The sequence below is a fragment of the Triturus cristatus genome, chromosome 12 (genome assembly GCF_964204655.1).
Source record: "Triturus cristatus chromosome 12, aTriCri1.1, whole genome shotgun sequence".
NCBI lineage: Eukaryota > Metazoa > Chordata > Amphibia > Caudata > Salamandridae > Triturus > Triturus cristatus.
In genome coordinates, this window is record NC_140595.1 from 16,702,088 (window position 1) to 16,723,720 (window position 21,633).

Genomic DNA, 21,633 nt, shown 5'->3' on the forward strand with positions numbered 1-21,633 from the left:
AGGGTAAAGTAAATTGTGTATAGGACCGATTCTCTGAAATGTATCCTTAAACATACTGAAAAGGTATGGAGTTTCACAACTATAGTGAGACTCGGCCTAGGTGCCAGTGGTGAAGTTCTGATCCTTTGATGCCTGGCCGCAAACACTTGGATTACAAGTCAGCACTTAAAGGTCTCCAAAGCTAAGTCCAGTCGCTAATGTAAGACAGGCTGCTCTGTGATACTGCCTGGCTCTCACAGGGCAGTGCCCGTCCTGTCCCTTCGGGAATCACAATACCTCCTGTCCAGTCACATCTTTTGCCGTCATAATCTAGCCCCTCAATATACTCCTAGAATGATAAACACAAACCCTTCCGGGGTGATTGCAAGCTGCATCAAGAACAAAAGCCTGAGGTTGGAAGGGAGGCCCTTTGAACCCAGGTTATTTCCCAGAACCAGGTGAGGTTGCAACGAATATGCCTCCTTATCCTGCAGTCTTTTTGTCCACAGGGAATTACAACGCGGTCGTTACAACGACCGCGTTGTGATTCTGCATACCATTACTCCGCAAGTCGGAACAATGACTTGCGGAGGGGGGGCGCTGGATGTTGGAATAGTATAATTTACTATTCCAACTCCAGTCTGTGCGGATAGTAGGGAAGGTGATGGATTATAAATCCAACACCTTCCCCCCCCCCCCCCCCCTCTGCAAGTCGTTGTTCCGACTTGCGGAGTAATGGTATGCGGAATCACAACGCGGTCGTTGTAACGACCGCGTAGTGATTCCCTGCGTACAAAAAGTTTCGTTATAAACGTTGTTTACCGGTTGCAACAGATGTCGTTTTGTGGTAGCATGAAGTAGACGCGAGTTGTGCTGTACATTGAAGACGGATCCCACTAGATCCAAACCTCGGATATTTGACTGCAGATGGTTCCCACATCCTCAGTGACTCTCCACCAATAACATCTGGATCCGTCAGCGGTACTCGTGCCCACCCATGTGTCCAGACCGCTTGTGAGTTCACGCTTCCATTGTGCCTCCATCACGGCTTCTATCAAAGACACCCGCTTCTAACGGATCAGCAAGACATAAGATATCAAACAACTTTTTAACAATGTTTCTTTATTTTCCTTTTCTTAGAACAAACACAATGTACCAAAACAGAGTGTCCCATTATGAGGGCAAAATTATGTATTCTAAAACAGATTCATTTACAAACTAGGGAAAGTCTCAGCCCACTCTGCCTTCTGTATCAGGAGTGGCGAACACAGCGACTGTTGTAAGTCGACGCCGGTGTCCATACCATATGTATGTACAGTGTAGCTGCCACCACCTTCTGCTCAGCTCTCGACTATCATTCCTGGTAAAGGTTCCTTTCCTCTTTTCTGTGATTCAATCCTTTTCTTCTGAGAACAATCTACCCACAGATGATTGACAGTCTGGATTGGATTGGATTGTAATTGCATTTATATGTCGGTTGCTGTCCCTGGCTGTCCCTGGCGAGGGGTTGAAGTGCTTTACAGCAGGCAGCAGACAACTATCATCATTTGACCATCTTCATCCTCAAAGTGCGGAAGAGTGTGAGGCCCAAACTCTCTTTCCTATTGAGACTAATCAATAGTTACTGCAAATGGAGTACAGCGAACTTCCTATCACAGTGTCTTAAAGACCAAAACCCCATTTTTAAATGTATTTCAAACAAGGCAGAAATAATGATTATTTGTCATGGAATGTTTTGCTTCGACATCTTTACAAATTAATGCGTATGACACAGACAGAGTGTTCTCAAATCAGGTTATTTCCGGAGCATACTTTAAAGTTGGAGACTCTAATAGATAATGCATCTCTTTTCAAGTCTGGCTGCCCTTGAATCTTTAATTATCTCTTAGTGAGATGTATTTATAATAAATATGAAATGTAAATTACTCTTTGGCAGGGCTGTCTTTGGGATAAAAAGGCATACAGTGTGTGTGTCTCTCTCTCTCTCTCTCTCTCTCTCTCTCTCTCTCTCTCTCTCTCTATCTCTCTCTCTAAATTACTTTTGAACTCCTACCCGAGGGCCGATAGCGTCCTTATTGAGGATTGTTGCCCTTGTGGAATATATATATAGATACATATATACATATATACATTTATACACACACAAACACTATTCAGTAAACACTGAATACACCCTAAACTGAAAGCTCTTCTTAAACACCGCTGGGACATGCAGAGGGAAAGTGGCTCACCTTTTATTACAAGTGGTCTATATGAAGTCCTTGCTTTCATACAGAGCTTCATACCATATGATGCTTTCTCTAAAGTCTCCACCTAACAGTTGCCCAGTTTCTTGGAATCCACATGGATGCCCTGGGAAGGGGTGAAAGCTGCATTGCCCTTGCTGGGATTAGAACACGGGACCTGCAGAGCATCCTATTAGTCAGCCTCGACAACCGCCTCCATTAACATGGCAGAACGCTAACATGTCAGACCAAAGTGAGGCACTGGGAGTAACAGGTACATCTGAAGAACAATGTGGAAAGGAAGTGCTGGGTGTAGCTGGAAGGCCTGGTGTGGAGGAAGTGCCAGGGGCAGCTAAAACATCAGTTCGAGAGTAAAGGCCAGGTGCAGCTTTGTCGTCAATAGTTCAAAACTCTTCAGTTCACGTGGAAAGAGGAACATTGAATCCTAGAAGAAGACCCTCGGTGGTAGTGCCATCAACGTTCCCGGTCTGAAGCGACCATACAGACCTGTGCATAGTAGTTTGATGGACCAGGAGTCAGTACTCATGAAGGCCAAACGTTATGCTTAGAGGGGAGACATGACTGGGTTCAACATGGCCTAATGTGGTGGTCAGAAGAGCCAGGAGTTGGATTCAAGATGGCCGACATGTTGGTGAGAAGGGCCACAAAGCTTGATACAAGATGGCCGAAGTGCTGGTGAGAAGGGCCACGAAGCTTGATTCAAAATGCCCAACATGCTGGTGAGAAGGGCCACGAAGCTTGATTCAAGATGGGTTAACATTCTGGTGAGAAAGCCTCGGAGGCTGGAATCCAGATGGCTAAAAGTGCTGGTCAGAAGTACTATGGGGGTCTGCCTTAAAATGACAGAAAGTATGAGTCTGTCTACATGGACCACCTGCGCTCCATTCAAACCTAGGAGACCCAATGGCTAAGGGCAACCGCCACCTACAGTAGCACAAAGTCCCTTAGGGTCTTGATGAGCAGGGCTTCCTTCAGGTCCTCAAAGACCTTACGGATATTGTCTGTGTCCGTGGCACACGTGTAGTGATGGTAGAACGTCCAGTTAGTAGTTTCCTTTTTTGTGCTTTCATCCTGCGTACATTTTTCAAATACTTCCGTGTACATCTTCAATATGAATTCCTTGGCCGCCTCGGCATCCCTTTTGGGACCTGAAATAAAATACAAATACAGTTGGTTATGTAAATAATCCAAGACTGCTCAATATCAAGTTCCGAATACAAGACCCCTCTGGCGAAAGGAAGGTTTGGAGGCGGGAGGGACTTTAAATTCCTTGGCTCTTCACTTACGAGCCAGTAAACAAATTAGGATAAGGCCAGAGAACGTGAGGGAATGGTTGTGGCTGGAGTGCACTGTGGTGTTAAAGGCAGTAAAGGGTGGATCTGTAGTGGGGCTGTGAGGGAGTTCTGTGGTGGTGGCTTGAGGGGACTGTAGGTCAGTGGCAGTAGATGGTGGCAGAGTTGTGAGGCTGTAAGGGGGTGCTAGCGGGTAATGGAGACAGCATCCTCATGGCTGTTGCACGCTGAAGCTTGAGGTCATAATGTAGTTGTGGATGGATTGACCACGATGATCTCACAGTGCTACACACCACACTGATTCTGACAGTGTTTGCCTGGTCGCAGTGAAGGGAGACTTTAAAAGTGGAAAGAGCGCTCTTTCTGGCCCTGAGATCTTTCCTTGTGTCTGTGTTTTACTTTGACAAAAACAACCAGATCAAATTATTAGTACATCCTTGGGAGTAAGAGAAACCAGTACCACCAGTCAACATTTTATTCTTTTTTTGCAGTAGATTTTTTCATGCCTCTTTAGTCGGTCTCCAGTCTCCACTTCAGTTTAGTCTTTTGGAATCCGTCCCTGGGCTCCAGCATCACCTGCCCTTCTGGATTCACCTTGGATTAGGATTCTGGATTCAGCCTCCTCATTTTATGTAGAGACAATCTTTTAGAGTCAGCCCCTTGCCCTATACCTACAACAGACTTTCAGGGACGTGCCCTGGCTCTATGCCCAAACAAGTCTTTTAGAGTCAGCCCTTCGCCCTATACCTACAACAGACGTTCAGGGACGTGCCCTGGCTCTATGCCCAAACGAGTCTTTTAGAGTCAGCCCTTCGCCCTATACCTACAACAGACTTTCAGGGACACGCCCCGGCCCTATGCCCAGATTAGTCCTTTACAGTCAGCCCCTCGTCCTACACCTACAACAGACTTTCAGGGACATGCCCTGGCCCTATGCCAAGGTTAGACTTTTAGAGTCAGCCCCTGGCTCCACTTTTAGACAATTCTTTTATACTTGTCCCCTAACGTCACTCCTAGATTAGACTTTTAGGCGTATATTTACAAAGATTTTGCATCATGTTTGCATCACAAAAGTCTAGACTAGACTTTTAGAGTCAGCCTCTGACTCCACTTCTAGACTAGTCTTTTAGAGCCGCCACTGCCTCCTCACCGGGACTATTCTTTTAGAGCCGCCACTGCCTCCTCACCGGGACTATTCTTTTAGAGTCAGCCTCTGGCTCCACTTCTAGACTAGTCTTTTAGAGCCACCACTGCCTCCTCACCGGGACTATTCTTTTAGAGCCGCCACTGCCTCCTCACCGGGACTATTCTTTTAGAGTCAGCCTCTGGCTCCACTTCTAGACTAGTCTTTTAGAGCCGCCACTGCCTCCTCACCGGGACTATTCTTTTAGAGCCGCCACTGCCTCCTCACCGGGACTATTTTTTTAGAGCCAACACTGCCTCCTCACTGGGACTATTCTTTTAGAACAGCCACTGCCTCCTCACTGGGACTATTTTGTTAGAGCCACCACTGCCTCCTCACTGGGACTATTCTTTTAGAGTCAGCCTCTGGCTCCACTTCTAGACTAGTCTTTTAGAGCCGCCACTGCCTCCTCACCGGGACTATTCTTTTAGAGTCAGCCTCTGGCTCCACTTCTAGACTAGTCTTTTAGAGCCGCCACTGCCTCCTCACCGGGACTATTCTTTTAGAGCCGCCACTGCCTCCTCACCGGGACTATTTTTTTAGAGCCAACACTGCCTCCTCACTGGGACTATTCTTTTAGAACAGCCACTGCCTCCTCAACGGGACTATTTATTTTAGAGCCACCACTGCCTCCTCACCGGGACTATTTTGTTAGAGCCACCACTGCCTCCTCACTGGGACTATTCTTTTAGAGTCAGCCTCTGGCTCCACTTCTAGACTAGTCTTTTAGAGCCGCCACTGCCTCCTCACCGGGACTATTCTTTTAGAGCCGTCACTGCCTCCTCACCGGGACTATTTTTTTAGAGCCAACACTGCCTCCTCACTGGGACTATTCTTTTAGAACAGCCACTGCCTCCTCACCGGGACTATTTGTTTTAGAGCCACCACTGCCTCCTCACTGGGACTATTTTGTTAGAGCCACCACTGCCTCCTCACTGGGACTATTCTTTTAGAGTCAGCCTCTGGCTCCACTTCTAGACTAGTCTTTTAGAGCCGCCACTGCCTCCTCACCGGGACTATTCTTTTAGAGTCAGCCTCTGGCTCCACTTCTAGACTAGTCTTTTAGAGCCGCCACTGCCTCCTCACCGGGACTATTCTTTTAGAGCCGCCACTGCCTCCTCACCGGGACTATTCTTTTAGAGCCGCCACTGCCTCCTCACCAGGACTATTTTTTAGAGCCAACACTGCCTCCTCACTGGGACTATTCTTTTAGAACAGCCACTGCCTCCTCACCGGGACTATTCTTTTAGAGCAGCCACTGCCTCCTCACCAGGACTATTCTTATAGAGCCGCCACTGCCTCCTCACCAGGACTATTCTTTTAGAGTCGGCCTCTGGCTCCACTTCTAGACTAGACTTTTAGAGCAGCCACTGCTCCTCACCAGCACTATTCTTTTAGAGTCGGCCTCTGGCTCCACTTCTAGACTAGTCTTTTAGAGCCGTCACTGCTCCTCACCAGGACTATTCTTATAGAGCCGCCACTGCCTCCTCACCAGGACTATTCTTTTAGAGCCGCCACTGCCTCCTCACCTGGACGATTCTTATAGAGTCAGTCTCTGGCTCCACTTCTAGACTAGTCTTTTAGAGCCGCCACTGCTCCTCACCAGGGCTATTCTTATAGAGCCGCCACTGCCTCCTCACCAGGACTATTCTTTTAGAGCCGCCACTGCCTCCTCACCAGGACTATTCTTATAGAGCCGCCACTGCCTCCTCACCAGGACTATTCTTATAGAGTCAGCCTCTGCCTCCTCACCTGGACGATTCTTTTAGAGCAGCCACTGCCTCCTCACCGGGACTATTCTTTCAGTCAGTCCCAAGGCTCCAAATCTTGAGTAGCCTTAGAGAGTCCGGGCCCATGGCTCATGCACATGGGTAAATATAATAAAAGACGGCGTAAGCCAGTAAAGGGCAGGCTATCATGTTCATAGTCTTTAACCAAATTAGAATATGTATCAACAGTGCCCTTCTTCGCAGGCTGGGGCCCCAATTTACTCCGATCTTGTATTTTCTGTGACTTTGTGCTCCTTTATAGCCCACATAAGTGCTACTGACCTTCTGTTTCGCTGATTGACAGAGATTTGGGAGGAAATCTGGGGGCATATTTACAAGCCCCTATCGCCACCACAACGTCACTTTTTCTAATGTTTTGGTGGCGATAGGGGCTTTGCTTTTTTCACAAGGCAGCGCTAAGCCACTTAACGTGGCTTAACCCCGCCTTGTGAATAAGACCCCTTTCACGCTATAGTTAGCGTGAAAGTGGTGGACAATGGGTGTTGCAGTGGGCATTCCACCCCAACACCCATAGATTTTGACGCTGCCCGCTATTTACAAGGGAAGGGTAAATATGGGGCAGCACCAAAATTAAGACCAAGTCAACAGGCACAACGAGGAGAAATGTTTCATTTCTCCTCATTTTTGCTGTTTCTATGTGTGCCTGGTTGTGCTGCACACATAGAACAGCAAAAGGTCATTGATTGTTTATGTGCAGGAAGGGTCAATTGAGGTGATTTGCTCTTTCCATGTGTGCTGTAGAATTCTGCAAGCATTGAAAGGTGAAAAACAACTAGGAGAAATGTAAGCTTTTCTCCTCGTTGCGCCTTGCTATGCCACCCCTGAGGTGGCGTAGCATTCTGACGCATTTCCAGGTTTAAGATTTCTCGTAAAACTGGAAATGCGTCAGAATACAAGGGTGTTGCGTGTTACCCACAGCAACACCCATAGCATGCCCCTTACACGCAAAGTGTTTCGTGAGAAGGGGCGAAATTTACAAGTTCACGTAGGGTGGCTGTACGCAGGGCCGGACTGGCCGCAGAGAGCACCGGGCGGTTCCCCAGTGGGCTGCCAGGCTGGAGGCTGGTTTTAGGCCGTTTTTGTTACGGGGGCCGGCAATATCGGCCCCCTATAACAAAATCGGCTGAAAGCAGCCCTAGCAAACAGCTCGGCCACACCCCCTTCCCCCTCCTGGGAGGAGGGGGCGGGTGGGGGGGGTGAGCAGTTTGCTAGGTCCGGTTTCTGTTCCCAAACCGGCCTTGGCTGTACGTGTCCTTGTCAATATCAGCCACAGGTTGCGCTGCTGGTGCATCACGCAACGTGACGTACCGGTGGCGCAAGGGGCTTGTAAATAACCCCTTTTACCAGCCCCTATCCCTAACTAGGTCCTAAATCTTATGCATAAATGTCCAGGCACTTATGAAGCCCTTCTTATCCGCCTTTACCCTGACTCTAAGCACGCCTTTCCAGTGTGTAAGAAATGTTTTATATGAGACTTGAAGAGGTGGAGTGAATGCCCAAGATCAAATAAAAGGGACATATGGTAAAACCAAGATTAGCAGCGTTGATTTTATAGGGGGTTGCCAGAGGTCACTGGTTTGTTTAGATTTTAATGCTTTAAGGTTTTGGGTATTTATTATGTCATGGTTTAAGGGCCTGTGTTATATCTTATTTCACTAAAACTTGTTTTCCTTCATTATCACGTATAAAAATTATTCCAGGTATACAAGTTCAGACTACCAGTTGCACAAAAACATTTAATTAAGTACTTCTTAATGCTCAAGTGCTATAATGCGCCAATTAGTGTCAAAGCTTATTTGTTAAAGATATACACTTTTTTTAATTTTGAAGAGACTTTTATCATATTTCCATGAAATAGCACAGAAGCCCATCCTTGAGTGTGTGCGGCCGCTCACCAGTGGCACGTGAAGTAACAGTAGATGTTGCAGCACCCAGGATAATGTGCTGCATGGCTAAGTATTTATAAGGTCCTAAAGGTGAGACCTATAGGCTACGCAGATGCTTGTTTTAAATGCAATCTGAAGAAATTGGCCATCATAGCCTTCCTTATATGATTCATAATGTTCTCGTCCAAAGTATTTCTACAGGCCTGCCTGAAGGAAGGCGAACATCTACACTTAAGAAGTGGAAACAGCCATTACAACGCGGCTGCTTCCCCCCAATGCCATTACATCGCAAACGTAAAAATGCATGCGATGTAACAACGCGTAGCCATTACTACGCGTATTTTTACATCTCATGCGCTGTTACAACGTATGCGATGTAATGCCGATCCACCTCGTTGTGAGGAAACAGAGGCGCTTTCTTTTCCTCACAACAACGTGCACCTCCCCACGACGTGAAGCAGGAACCAGGAGCACAGACGGCGACGCTGGAGAGGAACCACAATGAAAAAAGGGGTAAGGGTGATTGTGCTTGGGGTGGGAGTAGTGTGGGTAGTGGTTTAGGGTAGTGTTGTAGTGTTTTAGGGTTTAGGGTAGTGTTGTGGTGTCTGGGTAGTGTAGAGGGTCGTGCTAGGGGTTGTGTTGTAGTGTTTGTGTAGTGTAGTGGTTTAGGGTTTAGTGTAGTGTTTGTGTAGTGTAGTGTTTTAGAGTTTAGGGTAGTGTTGTAGTGTGTGTAGTGTTTTAGTGTTTAGGGTAGTGTTGTAGTGTGTGTAGTGTTTTAGTGTTTAGGGTAGTGTTGTAGTGTTTGTTTGTGTAGTGTTTTAGGGTTTAGGGTAGTGTTGTAGTGTTTGTTTAGTGTATTAGGTTTTAGGGTAGTGTTGTAGTGTTAGTGTAGTGTTTTAGGGTCTAGGTTAGTTTTGTAGTGTTTTTTTGTACTGTAGTGTTTTAGGGTTTAGGGTAGTGTTGCAATGTTTGTGTAGTGTAGTGTTTTAGGGTTTAGGGTTTAGGGTAGTGTTGTAGTGTTTGTGTAGTGTTTGTGTACTGGAGTATTTTAGGGTTTATGGTAGTGTTGTAGTGTTTGTGTAGTGTAGTATTTTAGGATTTAAGGTAGTGTTGTAGTGTTTGTGTAGTGTAGTGTTTTAGGGTTTAGGGTAGTGTTGTGTTTTTGTAGTGTAGTGTTTTAGGGTTGAGGGTAGTGTTTGTGTAGTGTAGTGTTTTAGGGTTTAGGGTAGTGTTGTAGTGTTTGTGTAGTGTAGTATTTTAGGGTTAGGGTAGTGTTGTAGTGTTTGTGTAGTGTTTTAGGTTTTAGGGTAGTGTTGTAGTGTTTGTGTAGTGTAGTGTTTTAGTGTTTAGGGTAATGTTGTATTGTTTGTGTAGTGTAGTGTTTTAGGGTAGTGTCGGGGGGGTTGTGCAGGGCAGTGTAGTGTAATTGTAGGGAGAGGACTGGGGGTCGGGGTAGGGTTATGCAGGGGTAGTGTAGAGTCACTTACCTTGCAAACTTTAACCACAAGTATAGCTTTACCACGCATGCCTTTGCGTTGTAATGGCATGCGTAGTAAAAGCAAACTCGTGATAATAGTTTGCGATGTAATGGCATTTCGCTGTCATTGACATCGCGTAGTAATACCCGCGTTGTAATGGCATGCGTGGTATTAGTATGCAATGTAATGACCTACATTCCCTTAAGAAAATATGTCCTGAAAAAGTGCTTTGGGATTCCCGCATGTGGGCGGGACTGTTTAGTGCTTATTACTTCAGTGGAGATTCCCCTGAGAGACAACTGGGATTACAGGTAAGAAGCCATTCCTTCCTTCATGCCCTGATTATATATCAAAAGACACACACTTGATGGACGGAATGCAGAACAAATCAAAACTTTCACCCCCAGTCAAGAGATCTGAGTTAAATCCATCATTCTTTTGCTCACCATGCCACCCCAGTTTAGACCTGGCCATATGCAAATCAGTCTTGAACCTGTGCCTCATGGGAACAGTCCAGGCCGAACTGCCAAACCAGGTCCTCTCTGGACCGGAAACAAGCTTCCTAGGACCAGTTTCGGGGTTTCCAGGGAGGACCTGGCTTGGCAGTTCAGGCTGGACTGTTCCCATGAGGCACCGGGTCAAGACTGATTTGCATATGGCTGGGTTCAAACTGGAATGGCTTGGTGAGCAAAAAAACGACGGATTTAGGCCCAGATCTCTGTACTGGGGTGAATGTATGACATTGTTCTGCATTCTGTCCATCAACTGTTGTTGTTGCTGATTATATATCAGCACCGTTGTACCCCATTCCCCTTGAAAGACTCAAATATTGTACAAAATGCTGAGGCTGCTGAATAGACTGGCAACAGATTCTGCCCTCCTTCCAGAGTAGACCTTCTACAACAAGCCCAGGAAGCCATTTACAGCAGGTGCCCCCATACCGTTTCATTTCTGTCTCTGCATTAAAAACCAAGACACAACCAATTCTTCAGTCTTCTGCCTGACATTTGAGCCAATTATACAATTCAAATGCAGAAGAGAAACCCAAAATCCAAAGTCGGAGAGAGCAAAGAGAGATCGCAGATGGCTATGAACTGGGTTTGTAAAGCATCTTGTGCCCGAGAGATGCTCTTTTTCTAGAAAGAGTCATATCCTCTTCTACCTCCCTCTGGGAAGGTAAGTTGGCGGGCGAAGGCTTTGCCACGATTTGTGAATTTATATTGTCTGGCTGGTAAAGAAAACCAGGATTTAGAAGGATGTTCTGTTCCTGACTGATGGCAGAAGGTCAGGGAAGGTTAGGAACCTGGCACATTATTGTGGAGCAGAGTGAAGGTGTTGGACGCAAGCAGTAGTAAGCACAAAGCAGACTGATGTGTATCCTAGCTGACGAGCAATACGTCTCACCTGTAAATTTTGGAAAGTAGTCCTCCAGGTCAGAGATGCAGATTTTCTCCTCCAGGATATCGGTTTTGTTCAGAAACAGGATGATGCTGCTGGTTTCTTTCCAGTATGGCAGCCGGAGAATGTTGCTGAACAAAGCCAGGCTCTCCCGCATGCGATTCTACGTGGAGAAAGCAAGATCCTATTAACAGGTTGTCTCAGAGATCAGGGGCATGCTGGATTCAATATTTGACGTCTCTACACATAGTCCTAGCTCGATGATAACTTTCAGGAAGGTCTACAAAGTTCATAAAGAGACTAATTCGAAAGAGCTTACACTGATCAAGGGATAAAAATCATGACAATTAAAAGCGTAAATTAGAAAAGACCCAGCCCAATAACCAGCTGTCAACCATCACAGGAAATGCATCCATGTTCAATTGGGACAGGAACTCCACTGTTGTAAAAGTTCTGTTTCTCACCTTTTTTGATAGAACTCACATTTTAAAGGCCGTTCTGCCAAAGTCCCTCCAAGGACCAGCACAGAATACCCCATGATTAGTAAACCCCTTGTTTTGGCACGGCGTTTCTCCCAGGGACCCAAGATGTCAGATGCTGGAGATGTATAAACACACGCTGTGTGCGTGGGTAGGAAAAACAGGAAAGGGAGAAAATTGGAGAGCACTGCTCTAGGTACGAGAACCTTCACTCACCCACAGGTGACATGCTTCATCATAGGGTCCCCTCCTCACACTGGGCCCGCAAGGCACCCAGCGTGGGCTACGACTCCCCCGCAGGAGAGGAGCAGGGGTGTTCTGCAGCACGATGAGTACTACCTACGTGGGGAGGGAGGGGCAGAGTGCGAATGTAGTTCAAGAAAAAAGTCAGTAAAACTATCTCCTGGTAGGCGAAAAAGTCTTTATTCTTGTGCGCCCAGTGGATAGGGTTAAACAAGCTAAGTGAATAGGGATTCTGGATATTACCCTATTAGATGATCAATGTGTTTCTGCTCTGCAGGACGTAAAACGTTCTAGGCATTCCTCAGGACCAAAATATATGTGTCACTCTGCTGTTTAGAGTATGCATAAAAGTAATAACAAAAAAGCCATACAGTCAGGTCAGTGGCTATTCTTGTGACACCATCGTCTGATAAAGTCCAGTAGATGCATCGACATATATGTAAGGATCCGCTGAACCGTCAACACTCCCTTCACAGCGTGCAGAGCTTGTAAGCTTCAACACGCCTCGTCTTTCGAAGGTTCCATAAGCAAAAATCTGAAATTTGGACTTGGGAAGACTTGGATGCAGATTCAAAGGCCAAGAGTAATTCCTAATAATTTGTGTCTATGCAGCAATGTTGTATTTCTTGACAAACTAATGGGAAATTCAAGTGAACATTGGCATATTCCAGCCAAATGACCCCTTGATTTACAGTGCCATTTGAAATTCTGACTGGTGATTGGTCGGCTGAGCTCCAAACGCTCCTCTAACTTGCACTCCAGGTTGCTTTGCAAAGCCTGTTTATTGGACGGGCAGAATTCAGAGCAATCAAGCCGAGCTCAGTCTAGAACCCTGAAAACATTTGGCGGCCACTTGAGTTGAGCTTTCGCATCCGTATTTGCACACTTCAAACAGATCAAGGGCTGGCTATAACTGCTCTAGCAGTCAGCCTCTGAGGGTGCCTTCTACATTTCTGCAAGGAGTGGATCATATGTTGACCACATATAATACACAAAGGGGCTTATATACAAGCCCCTCGTGCCGCCTTTACGTCACTTTTTCCCACATTAAAAGTGACGCGGCGCAAGGGGCTTGTAAATAGGCCCCTAAGTATTTATTCCAACTTCCTAGATGACATCTGGAAACCTTGTCTACCTTTGAATATCCACTGCCTTTGGTACAAAGCCCTGTAACTGGGAGTCCTCCTAAGTAGCCCGATGCAACGCCACCCTATGATCTTTTTTATTGCAATTTGTATGTTTCATGATGTTACTTAAAAGGGTAAGGAAATCCACATTGTAAGTTACTAACCAAGTACATAAGGCACTCGCTGTCATTTGTAAATGGTGCAGCAGGTGGCAGAAACAGTGCACAGTTTTGTAGACGTGACAATGTGTGCACAGCCAGGTGACATAACAAATCATATCTGAGATATGGGTGCCCTGAGATAGCCCACAAATGACTCAGTCTTTCTTACCCACAGGTTTCCCGCAGGCTGACCCATATAGGACACAATTAGATCCCGGCACGTTCTCTGCATGGCCACTCACTCACCTCCTTGTTGTTCTCTTCTAGGCGCTGGTCGTACTCGCTAAGAGAGGCTAGAAACATCAGGGAGTTCACGTTCTGGAAGGCGTGGATCCACTTCCTGCGTTCAGACTTCTGTCCCCCGACGTCAACGATCCTGTGGACAGCAAAAGGATTTAGGAGAGCCTGTTGGTGCCGCATCATGTTGTACCCAGAACCAGGGGCTATCTAGTACCAAGGCTTCCCAGAACCAGGACTACCCAAAACTAGGGCTATCCAGTGACCAGGCTACCAAAAGACCATGCCTCCAAGAGACCATGCCACCAAGAGACCATGCCACCAAGAACCATGGGTCTCCAAAGTCGTGGACCTCCATGGTTATGCAGAACTGTGGCTACCCAGAGACAAGGCTACAACGAGCCATTACTAGCCATAACCATGACTAGCTAGAACTATGGCTTAGCTAGAGACCAGGCTTTCCAGAACCGTGCCTACCCAGAATCATGGCTACCAAGGACCACAGCTCCTCGAACTATAGCTATTCAGAATCATAACTACCCAGTGACCATCCTAACCAGAATCATAGCTAGTCAGAGGCTTTGAGTACCAAGAGTCTGGGCAACACAGAACCATGATTATCCAGAACTATGGGTTCCTAGAGCCACGGATTCCAAGCGCCATGGATTTCCAGAACCATGGCTACCAAGTGAACATGTTACTCAGAGCCATGGCTACCCAGAGGAAAAGCTAGCCGAGTAATAGGCTTCCTGGAAACATGGATAACTAGAACTATGGCCAACACAACCATAATTGCACAGAGCTATGGCTACCGAACACCATGGCTACTCAGAACCATGGCTCTAGAGAGACAAGTCTTACCTGACACCAGGCTGACCAGAACAAATGGCTTCCCCACAGAGCACACTACCCAGAACGGTCTACCCAGAGATGTGCCTACCCAGATCCATAATTACCAAGAACCATGAGTACCCAGAAACCATGGCTAATTAGAGCACAGTCACATTGATGACATGAGGAAGCATGAGATCTGTGATAATAATAACTATAGATTCAAAGGCCCAAAGTGTGCTATCTAGAACTATAATGAACTGGAGACAGTCCGGATAGTCCTTAAGATGGGTGCGCTGCACCCTTCAGCTTTGGAGCTGTTCCTCACACTGGGCCACACGGCACCCTCGGACTCTAGAGCTGTTCATCACACAGGGGTGCACTGAACCCTTGTACTCTGGAGCTCCTCACACAGGGCCACACTGCACCCTTGGACTCTGGAGCTACTCCTCACACAGCCACGCTGCCTTGGACTCTGGAGCTCCTCCTCACACAGCCATGCTGCACCCTTGGACTCTGGAGCTCCTCACACAGGGCCACACTGCACTCTTTGACTCTGGAGCTCCTCCTCACACAGCCACGCTGCACCCTTGGACTCTGGAGCACTTCCTCACATAGGAGCGCACTGCAGCCTTCGACTCTGAAGCTCCCCCTCACATGGGGCCACACTGCACCCTTGGACTTTGAAGCTCCTCCACACACAGGGGTGCACTGGGCCCTTGCACTTTGGAGCTCCTCCTCACACGGGGGCACTGCACACTAGGACTCTCAAGCTCCTCCTCACACAGGTCCACACTGCACCCTTGTACTCTGAAGCACCTTCTCACACAGGGCCATGCTGCACCCTTGTACTCTGGAGCTCCTCCTCACACAGGGGTGCAGTGCAGCCATAGATTCTGGAGCTCCCCCTCGCACAGATCCACACTTCAGCCTTGCACTCTGGAGCTCCTCCTCATACAGGTCCACACTTCAGCCTTGCACTCTGGAGCTCCTCTTCACACAGGGGTGCACTGCAGCCTTGCACTCTGTATCTCTTCCTCACACAGGTCCACACTGCAGCCTTGCACTCTGGGGTTCCTCCTCACACAGGGCCATGCTGCACCCTTGGACTCTGGAGCGCCACCTCACACAGGGGTGCACTGCAGCCATGAATTCTGGAGCTCCCCTGGGCCCTCGCACAGGTGCACACTGCAGTCTTGCACTCTGGAGCTCCTCCTCACACGGGTGCCCTGTAGCCTTGCACTGTGGAGCTCCTCCGCACACAGGGGTTCACTGCAGCCTGGCACCCTGGAGCTCCCCCTCGCTCATGTCCACACTGCACCCTTGCACTCTGGAACTCCTCCTCACACAGGTCCACACTTCATCCTTGCACCTGGAGCTCCTTCTCACACAGAAGTGCACTGCAGCCTTGCACTCTGGAGCTCCTCCTCACACAGGGGCGCACTGCAGCCTTGCACTCTGGAGCTCCTCCTCATTCAGGAGTGCAGTGCACCCTTGGACTCTAGAGCTCCTCTTCACACAGGGGCGCACTGCAGCCTTGCACTCTGGCGCTCCCCCCCACACAGGTCCACACTGCAGCCTTGCACTCTGGAGCTGCTCTTCACACAGGGGTTTCACTGCAGCCTTGCACTCTGGATCGCCTGCTTGCACAGCAATGTGTGTGGCTTTGCACTCTTTGTTCTGAGGAAATATGAATTTTGTGATCAGTTATGTCCCCTATCGTAGACCCCAACGGCTCCATGTGCATGCTATACGTACATGTATGTTCCCTCCAGTTCCAGTTTTGAAGACGCAAATATATGTGCGTCCACCGTCAACATGTCCTCTTTCAGATCCGCCATGAATGGGTCAGATATTCCATTCCTAAGTATGAAAGGCCACCGACTTTATATGGTTCACTTTCCACATTTTACAGATTCAGGCGAGTAGGCCCTGAATTCTGTCATCAAGCCTTTTCCTGCCTTCTGCCTCTGAAAGCTCCAGTCTGAGCCTGCATCTGCATCCATGAACTTTGTCCTACTCCCTGCGCGGCTAACGGTGCCTGATCCAGCATATTGCCTGCCAAAAACTGTATTTCACCTTCAAGATTATCTACTCCGCTCCTCATCCGATGCATTCCTGTCTAGTAGTTTAGGTAAACATTCCTCCAGCTACCGTGCAAAGGGCCAGGCCTCGCTGTCCACATGCAAGTAATTCATAGGCCCCGTTACCATGGAATATTCCTACTCCCTCGCATCTCATGTAGACACTTAGACGCTTGTACACGCACTAACAGTCAGTATAGAATAGATTCTATCCTAGAGACCTTTCCTTTTGGATAACACAGTTCTTTAAACATAGGATATTAGATATGATTTGGGATTAGGTTGACATGACCCCCAGACTTCTGTCTCCACATGTAGAGCTAAATGTCAAGTCCCCTTCACCCTCTAGTTGCACGTCAATCACACGTCATGCGGCTACGCACGCATCTCTGCCAAATATTTCTGCTGACATTGCAGGATTCTTTCATGGATCCACCCACTTGTGACATCATGTATAATGACGTTTATTAAATTACGCCCATATGACCGCCTCTATTAGTTACGTATGCACAGTTTATCTGTATTATCAGCTGTTACGCCTCTTGCATCTGTTTCACTGTAATGCATTTTCCTATAAAACCGATTATCTGTCAATAATGTATGCCCTTCCTTCCTGAACTTTCGTGGTGATGGAATAGAAAGCCTACAATTCGAATTGTATTCCTTTGTATAGGAATAAAGCCTTTTAAAACCTCTAATACCACGGATTCTGCCTCTTATATTTACTGAGTTATTCTTACTAGACTTTACCGCATAAAAAATAGTACCGGTAATGAAATATTTACCACATAAATTGGCGCCCGAACAGGGACACTTTCTCATCTCACGCGCCGGAGGTGCGTTGCAGGCCCGGTCTCCTGCCACAGCTGAACGGACAAAAACGCGTACCTGCAGGATTTCCTGTATCTCCCTCCGGCCAAGCGGGGGCGACTGAGGCTGCGATCAACACCCAGACGAGGCGGTGAGAAGTGCGAAGTATCCCGACCAGAGCCTAGCTGAGAGAGCAAGATCCGAGGTATACAGAGGCCCACCAGGTTCCGAAGTTCCGAGTCCAATCAAGTCGAGTCCAGTCCGGTCCAGTTTCAGTTCCGTTCCGAGGCCTTCCGTTCCGAGCTACCCGGTGAGTACCATTACCGGGGAGGCATTTTACGTGCACATAGTCTGTGCCGGTCAAGACGGGTTTGGGTACACAAATCCGGTCTGCACTGTTTCAGCAGTGTATCTGTACTGTTTAGCAGTATATATAGTATGCCTTGCATTTAAATAAGTATTATCTAGTGTCAGTATTATGTCAGTAACTAGTTTTCTATTAGTTATCATTGTTCGTTAAAACTGTTAAATGTTAAATGTTTTAATACGTTCTATACATTGTGGTGTGAATGACTGTTCATTATTGTGTTCATTGTATAAAGTGTGTTCTAGTAATAAGGTCTAAAAAATGCCGCTCTTTTCGAAATTAAGACAGATCAAAACTAGAAAAGGGGTACTCGAAGAAGCTGTTCCCATCCCACCTAGGGACACTCCAGGGTACTTTATGTATCATAAGCATGGCCTAGATGCCGTATTATTTCTTGATTTATGGGTGGACTACACCAAGGATTTGCCAGAAAGTCAGAGATGGCCCGCAGCAGGGACCTGGGATACAGATTGCATCATGAGAGTAGAAGAAGAATTATGGAAAAAGAAAGCCAGACAGTCACAGAAAGATGCCATTGAATTATGGCGTAAAGAATCATACAGACGTACAGAAAAAGCACTCAGACAGGAAGAGAAAGGTAGAGAGAATTCAAATAAAACTCGAGAAAATCTATTACTTGAGGAAGGTACCCGAGTAAACTCAGAACAAGTAGATAGACAAAGAAACACTCTTATGAATGGTATGTATCCTCTTCTGGCCGAAGGGTTACCTAAGGCTATCCCGGAAATACCAAAAGACTTAACTCCTCCATTACTCCCGATGAAAGCACATCCCAAAACACATCCCAAAACAGCAAAGGACGTTTTCCTTTCCTCCTATTTAGATGACGTAGCTCCCGAGTATGCTAATGCCATACCACCCACACCGCTTGCCGATGGTGTTCAACACCAAGATCATCCGCCTGTAACCCCGCAACTACAAACTCCTACACAAGTTCCCACAGGTCCGTCCGTTTCTACAGTTTTTCCCGCATCCACAATCTCTATCCTACGTCCAACGAATCCTTTCGTGCCTAGCGCCTCAGATGGTGCTGCAGGAGGTACGACAGACATGTTTGCCACCCCGCCGCGAAATAAACAGACCCTTAGAGATTTAGCACTCCAACGTACACCCCAATTAGCGACATCCGACATGTTTAAAGAACAGCTTGTGGATTGCAGATACGATCCAGTGCCAGGTAGACAGGACAAATTGCTCATATCATCACTACGTATACGACGAGCTACATTATATTTAATGACAATACCAGGAATGGGTGAACACCTAGACGAAATATATCGCTTTGTCCAAACAGGGCGAGGTTCAGAAAGTATTAATGAAGCTATGGAATATCAGAAAGTGGATGTACAAAGACAACTACTACGTTTTTTCATAAATTGTGTAATTAGGAATCAAGACAGGCCCGGGGCAGATCACGATACCATGCAAAGACTTGTCAAATGGGGTCAGAACATATCAGAAGAGAAACATGATAGACAGGCGTGTATAATCGCCATGTGTCGAAAAATCCGCAAGGAAGTAGAACGAATACATAAAGAAAGACGAGAAACAGACAGAGTAGAATCAGAAGAGGAGGAGGAGCAAGAATCAGAACAACTAGAAACAATAGCTTATGTAGGTAGAGGAAGACCCCATAATAATACTAGAGGTTTTAATGACCCGATACGTCCGATACGTCCAGAATATAATCGACATTTTCAAACCCCTATGATAAATACAAAATCCCCTGAACACCTATTCCAAACCGTTGATAAATTACTCCGAGATCGAAGGGGGTATCATATGCTCGATTCCATGGACGAACAAGAATTAGCCAGGTCCGCAGTACAATGGGCTGACAGTCCCAGCGAATACAATGATGATGCACTAGCGCACACATTTCTGAATCTTGACCCATACGAACAGCGTTTAGCTAGTATATACATGATTCAACACCTCCTTATATTATATAAAAGCCAACACTCCGATCCAGGACCCTTACCTGACATATTGACAGAACTACTCACGAATATATGGAGAGGGTCAGGTACTGATTTGATTAAAGAAATTCTAGAATTTCGAAACCAATATTTAACTTTCGTATGCCCAGAACACGTTCCAGTCCCCATTATGGGAAGAAAATTGTATCACATAGATAGACAGAACCCGTTACGCGAAGTACACCCAATCAGAGGTGACGGTAATAACTTTACATGCGTGTTTGTGTACACGCCTATAACTAAACTGGAATTATTAGAAATGAAGAAAGTAGTACCCAGCCATGACAAGGATCCAGCAGGTTTCCACCGTGAAATAAAAGACATGTTGCTCATGGGAGAGTATACCTACCCCGACATTATGAAAATATTAAAAGTCCTATTACCCGCCGGTGTTTACGAGAAACTCAAAGAAAAGGAATGGGAGGTGGGAGACCAAAAGATAGATTGGACAGCATTAGAAAACGAAGAAAGGGCCCGAGCTGCAGGAGCAGGACTTGGGGAAAAGACTACAGCACTAGCAGGACTACTAGTGCAGGTACTGCCACGTTTATTAACTACGAAAAAGGAAGACTGGGGTGCAATATCAGCCTGTAAACAAAAGCCAGATGAAGACACTAGTGACTTCTATTCCCGATTTGAAAAATGTTTTGGTATAAATAGTGGTATAAAAGCCAGTAGTGAGTCATATCCACATCTGTTCGTGACAAAATTAGTTGAAAATTCTCTGCTACAAGTCAAGAATAGAGTATTGAAATTCGAAAGTACCTGGCAAGGTAATACCCCATCACAGATGTTACAGATGTTACAATATCACCACAATAGAATTAGAGAAGAACAAGAACACGAACAAAGACGTATGAAAGATACGAAAATGAAAATGCTTGTTGCCCAGTCAGTTCCAGCTGATGGTCATCAAAAGGGTGATTCCGCAGGTCCTACGAAAGGGACATGCAACTATTGTAAACAACCAGGTCATTATATACACGATTGTCCAGTCCTGAAACATAATATTGCTACAGGTAGAACCCAGGAGAGACCACGTCCACCTAGACAGGATCAGAATCAACAACAAATCCCTCAGCATGCACAACCTAGGTTAGCTCCGCAACAACTAGCTCCGCAACAGGGAGCTCCACAACAGACCGTAGCACCACCACAAGCGCAGCCTATTGCTGCAACACAAGCAACAACACAACAGATGTATCAGTATGCACAAGCAGATTATCCCGATTATCAGCGATATACATGACATAGCCTAGAGAGGGAAGTTGGCTTACCCCTTATTGAGGTTCCTGTAGACCAAGAGGGACCTTATGTACATAGTGAACTATTAGGGGAAGACAGAAAGTTTTTACTTGATACAGGGGCAAGCAGAACAACTATAAGACGCAGTGAAGTTCCAGGGGCACCCCTCTCAGGCTCACAAAATATTTCCCTTGGATTCTCAGGAAAACCTATAATAAATGACGTAACACAACCTCTTCCACTCACGATTGGTCCATTGACACGTACTACAGATTTATTGCTTACTAAATCCTGTCCAGAAAACTTGTTAGGTATAAAAACATTGAAAGCTCTAGGAGCTATAATATGTTGTTCTCCGGAAGGAGTACGACTATTTCTACGTGACTTCAAAGGTCACTACGTGTCCAGAGATATGGATCACCGACTGCAGAATTTACCTACGCATTTATGGGCACAAGGCCCCACTGATGTTGGTTGCATGAATATTACACCATATCGTGTCACACTAAAAACAGGAGTAATACTACCACGAATGCGACAATACAAGTTACCACCCGATGCTGTTGTGGCTTTGCTGCAAATCATTGACGAGCTCATTGCACAAGGAGTGGTTGTCGAAACCGACTCCAATGTATGTAATTCCCCGATAATTCCGATTCTTAAAAGAACGGATCCAAAAGCATCACCAGTATATCGATTAGTTATTGATCTGCGCGAATTAAATAAATGTATTGTACCACAATACCCTGTGGTCCCAGATATCTCTTCATTATTAACCGCTATTGACTCAGAAGCAA

General features: G+C 46.5%; 1 protein-coding gene across 1 annotated transcript in view; it reads right to left on the minus strand.

The window, feature by feature from the left end:
- Nucleotides 1-1,081: 1,081 nt before the first annotated feature.
- Nucleotides 1,082-21,633, minus strand: part of GNA15 (G protein subunit alpha 15) — a 74,375-nt gene continuing 53,823 nt past the window's right edge. The window contains exons 5-7 of the mRNA XM_085636945.1: nucleotides 13,509-13,638; nucleotides 11,259-11,415; nucleotides 1,082-3,373 (exon numbers count right to left, since the gene is read on the minus strand). Coding sequence (XP_085493071.1) covers nucleotides 3,150-3,373; nucleotides 11,259-11,415; nucleotides 13,509-13,638 — 511 coding nt within the window. The 3' untranslated portion in view covers nucleotides 1,082-3,149. The remainder of the gene's footprint in view (nucleotides 3,374-11,258; nucleotides 11,416-13,508; nucleotides 13,639-21,633) is intronic.